At 42.1% G+C, this 10,122-nt stretch overlaps 1 protein-coding gene across 5 annotated transcripts in view; it reads left to right on the forward strand.

Moving 5' to 3' along the window:
- Positions 1–8,626, forward strand: part of LOC130196273 (FK506-binding protein 5-like) — a 39,646-nt gene extending 31,020 nt beyond the window's left edge. For all 5 annotated transcript variants that reach the window (XM_056418244.1, XM_056418245.1, XM_056418241.1 and 2 more), the window contains one exon: positions 21–8,626. In XM_056418244.1, the coding sequence (XP_056274219.1) occupies positions 21–3,485 (3,465 nt within the window). In that variant the 3' untranslated portion in view covers positions 3,486–8,626. The remainder of the gene's footprint in view (positions 1–20) is intronic.
- The last annotated feature ends 1,496 nt before the right edge of the window (positions 8,627–10,122 follow it).

Consider the following 10,122-nt stretch of genomic DNA (forward strand, 5'->3'; position numbering starts at 1 on the left):
TTGACTTTGTTTATTTTTAGGGTACGTCCAGTGTGGCTCCTGAAGAGGAAGGAGAGGTTATGGTTGATACTGCACCTGATGATGCAGCTAAGATGTCGGACCATCCTAACACCATCCTCGCCCATCAAGACCTAGAAGAAGCTGATGTTACATTAGTACTTACGACTAAGGAGCCACAAGTAGGAGATGTTGCCTTGCATAATCTCAACAGCATCTCCTGTGACTCGCAGATAACAGTTGAGAATGTGGCATCAGACACTGCAGCGCTGGCAGAGACTGCTGTAGCAAAGGAAAATGAGAATGAAATAGTAACTGATCAATCTGAGAATGAACAAAATGGCGAGGAGGTAGAAACATCAGTGATACCGAATAAAACAGATGTCGATGAGATTGTAGAGCCCCCTGCAGAAGCTGCTGGTGAAGAAGAAAAATATAAACAAGCAGCATACGAACAGGTGGAAGAACACCACCAGGTGGCAAATGATGCAGTCACAGTTACAATGGAAGAGAAACGGTGTGCCATTTCTGAGATATGTGCAGATGGAGAAGCAGACGCTCCAGTAGGAGATGATGCTGAAGGGGACCTTGCAGTAGCTGAGGTAGATGAGCCAATGAACTTGGAAGAGGCACCAGTTGTTGAAACTAGAGCTCTGAGAAGTAAAACAAAAACAAGCACAGCTACGCCAAGACGCAAAACAACAAGAGGCAGAGAACAGGTGGATACACAAGAAGCAGAGCAAAAACAAGATGCAGTGGAAGTCATAACAGGGCTGGGCTCAGATCCACCAACAGAAGGGGACGAGGGGAAAGCCCCAAAGGAAGATGGAATGGAGGTGAAGAATGAGGATCTTGTTACTGCAGAGGTGGTGTCTGAGGAAGGAACAATGACGATAACTATAGAGCAAGAGGACACAGCTGGAATGGTACAAGAAGAGACGGACGCACCATTGTCTTCACCGCCCAGCGACTCAGCTGTACTCTCACCTGTCGAAGAAGAGGCAACACCTTCAGCAGAGGAGCAACAGAGTGAGGACATGGCAACCCAGCATTCTGATCTCCGTAGAATGACAGTGGTTTTAGTGGACCTGCAAAAACTCCATCACGACGTCCAGGATGAAGCAGCAGCTACAGAGGAGGTACTTCCTGTACTAAAGACTGCTGCTGAGGCAGAAGAGGAAGCAGCCAAAATACAAGATCCTGGGGAGAGGAGAGATGAGGAGACAGCTAAAGAAGAGGAGGCTAACAGTGTTGATGTTGAGGAGCAAACACTTCTAGTTAATGAAACCAGAACACCGAGAAGTGGAAAGCAAGCAGTCAAAGCCACACCAAGAACCAGAGGCAGACCTAGAAAAGTTCAAGTAAGGAAGGAGGTAGCATCAGTAATTCAGGCAGAGGAAGTCACGTTTTTAAGGACTGAAGGGAAACCTTTCCCCATCGCACAGAGAAGTACGACAAAAAGAACCTCCAAGCAACTCCAGAAAGAAGAAGAAGAAGAAGAAGGAGGAGAGGAATCTACAGCAGTGGAGGCAAGAGAGGAAGAGGAAGAACAGCAGATAACTGATCAGGAAAAGGAGGAGAGGCTTGAAGAAATTGATGCAACTGAACAAGTAGAAAACAAAGAAACAGAAATGGCCCTAGAGAAAGAGGATATAGTGGCAGAGCGAGTACAAGATGCAATGGAAGATCAATCGAAGGGTATATCTAAAACATCTGCAGAAAGGCAGGTAGAGGCCTCAGGTGAAGAATATGATGAAGGAAACTCATCTTTGGGGACTGAGGAAGTGGAACTGCCACCAATTGTTGCAACTAGATCTCTAAGTAGTGGCAAGATGTCCAAAGCTCCACCAAATAACAGGTCAAGACCAAGCACGAAGCAGTCAGACGAAGAGGAAGAGGAACTGGAACCTCCAGTGGTAAGAACAATTCCAAAAAGAGGAAGGAAGTCTGTTCGTAGAAGCCACAAACAACTCCAGAACACGGAAGAGGGAGCAAAGGAATCAGTTGTCGAAGCAGAGGTAGAGAAAGAAGAAGATGCAGATCCAGCCGAAAGTCCACCAACAGAAGTGGCCCAGCGGAAAGACCCAGAGTATGAAATTAGGGTGAAGAATGAGGATATTGTTACTGCAAAGGTGGAGTCTGAGGGAGAAACAATGACGATGACTGTAGAGGAAGAGGAGACTGCTGGAGTGACAGCTGCTGCAGATGATTTGGTACAAGAAGAGACAGAGGCACCATTACCTTCACCGCCCACCGACTCAGCTTTACGCCCACCTGTCGAAGAAGAGGCAACACCTTCGGCAAAGGAGCAACAAAGTGAGGACATGGCAACCCAGCTTTCTGATCTCCGTAGAATGACAGTGGTTTTAGTGGATCTGCAAAAAAAACATCACAACGTCCAGGAGGAAGCAGCAGCTACAGAGGAGGTTCTTCCTGTACTAAAGACTGCTGCTGAGGCAGAAGAGGAAGCAGCCAACCAACATGATGCTCAGGAGGAGGGGCAGGACGACAGTACTGAAACAGTTGCCGATGAGGACACAGAAGCTTCAGTTGAACAACATGATCATGAGGGAAATACCTTTGTTGTTGCAGAGGAAGCAGTCGCAAAGCAAGATACAGTGGAAGGAGAAGAGTCAAACTCCGCATGTGAAGTGGCGGAAGGTGCAACGGAGACGATGTTGATGGCAAAGGACGAGCAGGCAAAGGATACAGATGAGGAGGAAGCACCAGTTGTTGAACGAGTTCTAAGTAGCGGTAAAAAGGCCGTGAGAGACACAAAAAGAAGCAAAACGACAAAGGACCCTGATGATGAGCAAGAGGAACAGGCACCGGGAGAGAAATGCACAGAAGTAGTTGAACCAGCAGTGGAAATTAGAGCTTTGAGGAAGGGAAGAAAGCCTGCTGAGGCGACACCTAGACGTAAATCCAAAATAGCTCGCACACAGTGTCAGACTGAGGAAGCGGGAGAAGAAGAAGCAACTCCTGCTGAAGAGATTGAAGGAGAGGAAGAAGAGGCAGGGCAGGAATCATCTGAGGAGGAAGGACTAGAGGTAGAGGAAATGGAGAAAGAGGAAGAAGACGATTCCCCTCGAAGGTCCGTACGAAAAAGGCCAAAAGTGGATTACAGGGGAAATGACGAGGGTGAGACTGTGGCCAACACTGACAAAGAGAAAGAGGTTTCAGTAGCATCAGATGAGGACCAAGGGGCCAACAAATCTGAATGTTCTTCAAATGCAGATGAAGTGGGAGAGGCAGCAGGTTCAAGCCAAGAGGACGAGCAATTTGAGCAGAACACTGCGGAGGAATCTATTGTGATTGGGGAGATAGTTTTAAGAGGGAGGTCAGTTCCTTCAGTGATCATAACACCACACTCTAAATCCAGACGCCGCAGCTCTAAAGTGCCGAGTGAAGCAAAGAGCCCTCGATCAGCTCGGAAGAGAAAAAGTACTGAGGTGACGCGCGAGTCTAAGCGTCTCAGCCGAGTTTAGGATGTTCAGAATAAGTTCATTGACAATGACACAGAAGTGCATGTGTATGCATTTAACTGGGAAAATACAAAAAGAAACAAAATTATATATACATATTTACGTACAACATTTTTTAATGCAAGCGTCTGTGGTGTACAGGCTCACTGAGCGCTGCCCGGTGGAATGCAGGGGCTACCCGGGACCACAGTGGCCGAAGGTTACATGGTAAATGGACCTGTACTTGTAAAGCGCTTTTCTAGTCTTCCGACCACTCAAAACGCTTTAACACTACATGTCATCATTCACCCATTCATACACTGATGGGAGGAGCTTACATGCCAATCCTTTGATTGAAGGTTGAACTGGCTCTACCACGGAGCCACAGTCACCCCTTTATGGGCTTGCTTTAGGGCCACTATTATCTTTCCTCTCTGCCCTCTTCATCTGACCTGGGGACAGTGTCTCACAACTACTTACACCAGCATTTCTCTTTTTTCTTACAAACACAAAACTATTCTAATGACATACTGTGTCAGATTTGAAAAGTGTTTTTACCCCAGTAAAACATCACCATAAAACGCGGGTTATAAGTTGATACTTTAAAAAAGAATTTCCCCTCAACTTTGACCCGGCCGGAGGGGTTAATCCGAGCATCAGAGCATGCACGCCTCTCTGCCAACAGCTACCTGCGGACTTTGAAGAAAAACTGTCCAACTTCAGAAACTTCACAGAAGAGAAAATAGCCAAGCATTTCATTGGCCCGCAGGATGTCATTAATATGGATGAGGTTCCACTGACCATCGATCTTCCTCTCACTCGTACTGTGAATAATAAAGGCACGGTCGTCAGTAACTGAAAACTACAGGACACGAGGAAACGCACTTCAAGTGCATTCTAAGCTGCACAGCAGCGGGAGAGAAGCTTCCGTCTATGGCGACTTTCAAAAGGATTAAATCTTCAGAAGTTTTTATGCTAATCTTTATTCATCTGAAAAGGACCCAAATCAAGAAGACATTGTTCTACCACAGATTAACAAACATACTTGACTCACCGGAAGAACTTTTTGCTGCCCTCAATCTTATGCCCAATAACAAAGCACCAGGACCTGATGGCTACCCTGCAGAGCTCTATAAACACTTTTGGTTCATTATAGCTCCACTTTTTAACAAGATGATAACTGGAATAATAAAAATATTGCAATTCCCAGCTAGCATGAATACACTCCTCCTCAAACCAAACAAAGATCCAACTCCTCAATTTAGTTACCGTCCCATTTCGCTCCTCAATGTAGATAATAAAATCATCACTAAGGCACTAGCTCACAGATTAGAAAGTTACTTTTAATAAATTGAGATCAAACCGGCTTTAACCAAATTTTGTATTACCGTTTTTGAGTAAAAATGATGTGGTCTGTCACACATTCACCAAAATGATAAAGATGGGACTGAGAAATAACTTCATATTGCAGATAAAGTTTCATGGGGTGTGTGCAAATAAAAAATGACCATTACATTTTTTTTAAATAAATATGTATTGTACATAGAAAAATAATTTAAAAAATCTACATTATATACATGTTGAGAAATAGAAAACAGAACACAACTATTGACACAGACTATTTACAATATGGCTTCACTATAATAACATCATGTCATCGTGTCACGAGATCTCTCTGCTGGCCGGGCAGGTGGAGCTGTAGGCGCTGGTGAATCCTCTCTGTAAAATACAATACTAGTCAGCACCGCGCACACGTTACGGACACCGTGACACGTAACGTTTAGTGAAGACTTACCCGGGTCCAAGTGGATCTCTTCTGGCTGCGTGTTCCTCCTCGTGGCTCTGCAGCCCCTCCAGGCTCTGCGCTGCTCGCCAAAATCACTGCGGCTATTTCTAAATGAGCCTTACCTGTGTGGTGGGAGGTCCTTTGTGATTTACTGAGTGTTCATTGGTTGTTTTTTTCACAAAATGTTGACAAACGGATTGACAAATCACGGTGAAGGGTTTCGTGTGACGAGTTCTTTCCGCGCCAACGCACACAGTAAAATACTTCCTAAAATAAATTGCCTATTCACAATGATTCCATCTCAACCCACCCACTCCTGGTTAAAACGTCTTGACTCAATCATCACTCAATTCTACTGGAGAAATAAGACACAAATAATTAAACTGGCCACTTTACAAAAAACTAAAACACAAGGAGGACTTAAAGCCCGACATTTTTTCCACTACTCACTAGAAAATCAACTTCAATACATTCTTAAATGGATCCACCCCAATCAATCAGACAACACATGGTTAGATATAGAACAGACTGTAAGGACATTCAGATTTCAGACCTACTAATTCTCAGCCAATCAATCAAACGCCAGCCTCGCTTCAAAATACTAACAATAGCAGAAACTGACAGCCTGGTGGAAATTCCACCAAATCACTAACATCCCTTTTGCACCCTCAAATTTCACCCCTATATGGAACAATCCGGACATTCTAAGCAGTAATAAACCTTTAAATCTCCACATATGGTCCGCTAAAGGCATCACTCATTTGAAACACATCTTTAATAACAATACCCTGGTTTAATTTCCCCATTTGGTTCTGAAGTATGGGAACAATCACTTTTTGGAGTATCTGCAACTCAAATCATCTGTTCAAACAAAATTTTACATTAGGGCCACTAATCTGGAATGACCTCCCTCAACCTCAAAATGAATTAATATCACCTTCTCAAATAAATTAATCTAAAGAATGTGTAGCATATATCACAGTCTAACGAAACAATATCCATGCCATCAAGAAAATCGGAATTAGATATATCCATCACTCCTCATGTGTATTTCTGAACCCAAATCTGTACTAATATCTACTTCATGACTAAAAATGCAAATTTACAACGAATACAGTATAAAATACTTCACAGAATTTACTACACTGGGCAAAACATGTTTAAAAAAGAACTGGGTTTGTTAAGGTCTGCATACAAATGAACAAACTTGTTTCTCAAAAGCCATAATTGGCATTTTAACTGAGAATTCTTAGAAGTGGGGAATTTCTCTTGTTATACTGTGAAAATGTGAATGTCCGGGTTACGTCATGCAACGCAACACATCTCAAAAATATATTTGGGTATTTTTTTTACTCTTCAACATGTAACATAATTTTGTGAAAATGTTTTGACATTTCTTTTGTCAAATGCTCCCAATAGTCTTTTACACCATGGAGTCATTTATTTTGTGTAGTTGTTTATGCTTTAAATAAATAAAAAATACCAAAACATGTTCTTGCTACAATCAGCAAAACTCTTCTTAATCTTAATGTTCTCTTTTTTTTCCACATGTATTTTTAACACGTAAATCCATCTCATGTGTCATCATCGCCTCTTCTGTGACACTTTTCCCTAACTCTGTGAACTTGAGCGGTCGACCCTGAGAGGATGGTTGTTTCAAGCCCTCTATCATGTTTGCTGTTTTTAATAATGTGATTATTTAGTCAACATTATACTTGGGCTCAGTGGTGGTTCGTCCATAGAGGGCGCTAGGGCGCCGCCCCTCTTAAAATTTGTAGATGAAAAAAAAGAAGAAGAAAAAAAAAAATCCTGTCAAAAAACATTATATGCCAAATCATTTAAATATTAAATATACCGTGTTGACGCGCTAAATGTGTGTGGGAGACCGTCAGCCTGTCAACAACCACTTAAGTTAATGTGAAAAAATATAATATATCGCCATTATCACGGAGAGAAGCCCCTCCCCTTTTTCGAGGCGATCTAACGTGTGTGTGTACGGCATCGAGAAAATATTTCAGTCGTTTCGGCAAGGACCGGCTTCTCATTGGCGGATGAAACGTGAATCTTGGGTCGCAAAAATGTGCGCTCGTTGGCCAATGACATCGTTTTATTATTTCACGTGATTGGACTATTCGGCAGATCAGAGACGTATCGTTCCCTCAGCCCAGAGAGCTCCACGGAGCTACGGGAGCAGGTTGCTAACGGAGCTGTCAGCTGGAGGCTCAGTGAGTAATGCGCTGTTTAATTTCCCCTGTCTGTTGTTCCAAAGGGACTGAAACTCTCTGGACTACAACGGGGTGAGGGATCTAAAGAGCTGCAGACAAGTGTAAAGCACGAATCTTGCCGCAGTTATCTAGCTAAGAGCATTGAGCTAACTCGCTAACAGCCTGAAGCTAACCCTGTTTACAGTCAGCAGAAGGAGACCGAACAGGCATCGAAACACAACGAAGAAGTTCTGAAAGACAGACACATTCCCTCAAGAATAATGGAAACAGACATGATTGACTTTAACCAGAGAGTAAAGTGACCACTTTAAAGAGAGGAGGCTATTTTTCTTTACAGTAGTGGGTCTGCTCTGTCACCCAATGTAACATGTGCTGCATCTCTTTCTGACTCTATTCTGCTCTGAACCTCTTTTATTTTGCAAACCTCTGAAACCCAACCCAATGTTCCTTAAAGCTGCTCTGAACCTCCCATGCCCAAAGTTACAGTGTGTTGATAGTTGTTGTTGGACCGTGTTGAGCACGCTGTGTTCTTGAAATAAAGCTTTGTTTTTTACAATATTCTACTCAAAACCTCTTTTCTTCTCATTGTTGAGTGATATTTAAACTGCGCCCCCCCCCCCCCCCAAAATTCACCAGCCGCCACTGCTTGGTCTGTGAAACGATTAACATTTTTAATCAGGTTAATCACAGGTTTCTGTGCAAGTGACTTTTTTTCGTTCCGATGTGCGCGCACACGCCGGCATCCGAGCTCTGCGGCGTGCGAGACGGAGATCGGAGTCGTGTTTACGCGACACGTAGAGACAGAATGACATGCTGCTGGTTCGAGACGACCAACAACAGACGGATTGGAAGCTCATTCTGCGCATGCGTTAAATGCATTAAAAAAACAACCTAATTAATACTGTAATTTAATTAACTGAGTTAACGCGTTATTTTTCACAGCACTACATTATACATGTCAGTTTCAGTGTTTATTTTGTTGTAGGCATCATTTGGAGGATACCATTTGATTAGCTGTATGATGTAAAACTGATCTTTCACAAATGTGTTTGAGCTTATTCAGGGTCATTATCTCAACTTATTTGTATGTGTGAAATGATGCTTCCGTGAGCTGAAATTGTGGCAAATAAAGGTTTCTGAAGGTAGTATTTCAATTGTTGTGTCCTTATTGGGCACACATCTTCTTCCTTCTGGATGTTAGCGTTCAATCCATGACACAGGTCCAATCCCAATCTCCACCCTCTCGGACTCGCAGACTTTGAAATGCTAAGTCTGTGCGGGTTTAGTTATGTCTCACTGTGTTTAAGGCTTTTTGTTAGACAATGTGACATTAAACACTGGGCTACCAATGGAAAAAAGGGAAACAAAGAGGACAGCACATGGATGTTCAGCCCTCGTGAATTAGATTTACGAAAAAACATGAAATACTAAAGATGGAAACAAAAACACAAAGCAGAGGAATGAAAGCAGAAATTATATTGAACAGCTGGTTTTATTCATTAAGCATTTCTTTATATTTTGTTGTTGCAGCTGCTTTGACAAAAATGAGTAAATTAACATGCAGAAACTTGATTCACTGAACACTAATCATTTCACACAGATTTAATGATGGTGTAAACTCTGGGTAATGTATGTATAATAATACTAAAAATAATTATGATTAACCTTATTTCTACAGCGTGATTCACAAATAAACGAACATCATTCACAAAGTAAGCAATAAAAACAGGAATAAAAAATGAAAAGTGACTAAACATTAATTAAACATAAAACTTAACATTTTATATATATATATATATTTGAAAATATATTGTTAAAATGCCTCTGTTTGGGTGGGGGTTGTTTATTCTGTGATTGAAGGGGTCATGCAGCCGAATAAAGGGTTAGAAGGTAAATGTGCAGAAGCCAATATTCAGTACATGTGCACGCTCAAGATGAGCTGAGGCAAGAAAGACATCTTGGACTTTGAGTTTTGTCAAGACTCATTTAGTCTTTTAATTAACATTAAGGTAACAACAGTTAAACAATAACTGTATCACTTATTACATGTGTAGTTGTTATTACTGCTAATGTTAGCTAGCGTTAGTTTGCTAATGTTAATGAGCCAACGCTAGCTGACTCAGCGTTAGCTTACTAGCCTGTTTAACCAACTGCATTGAGTATGTTTACCCTGTTCTGTTTGTCGGCACATTTTTTTGCATTTGGAGGCTTAACACTGCTGCTCACATACAACAATTGGAGAAAGGTACTTTCACATTTTTCTTTTAAATTCTCTACCAGACAGCATCGTAAAGCTATTTGTAATCACTGCAAACTGGAATGATCTTATTACTGGAGTACTACTTAAAGGCGTTACACAGGATGAGACGTGCAGTTGTCAGGAGAATACACAACTTGTATGAAACGGAGCGGACTCCACGAGTGACGGTTACAACGTGCACCAACTGTTGCTCTCACTGGAGACTTCTGACATCGCTGGGTACCCACACTTATCTTGGAGTTACAGTTCATTCACTGATTTATATACTGTATGTTTTGACTTGCTGTTGCCAGTTATATTGTTCTAATAACTTCACTTCTGATAACATTACTTCAAAGTAAAATTCAATTCAGTTCATTTTGCATAGCCCATTATCACAAAATACGAATC

The sequence above is a fragment of the Pseudoliparis swirei genome, chromosome 7, assembly GCF_029220125.1.
Source record: "Pseudoliparis swirei isolate HS2019 ecotype Mariana Trench chromosome 7, NWPU_hadal_v1, whole genome shotgun sequence".
NCBI classification, from domain to species: Eukaryota; Metazoa; Chordata; class Actinopteri; order Perciformes; family Liparidae; genus Pseudoliparis; species Pseudoliparis swirei.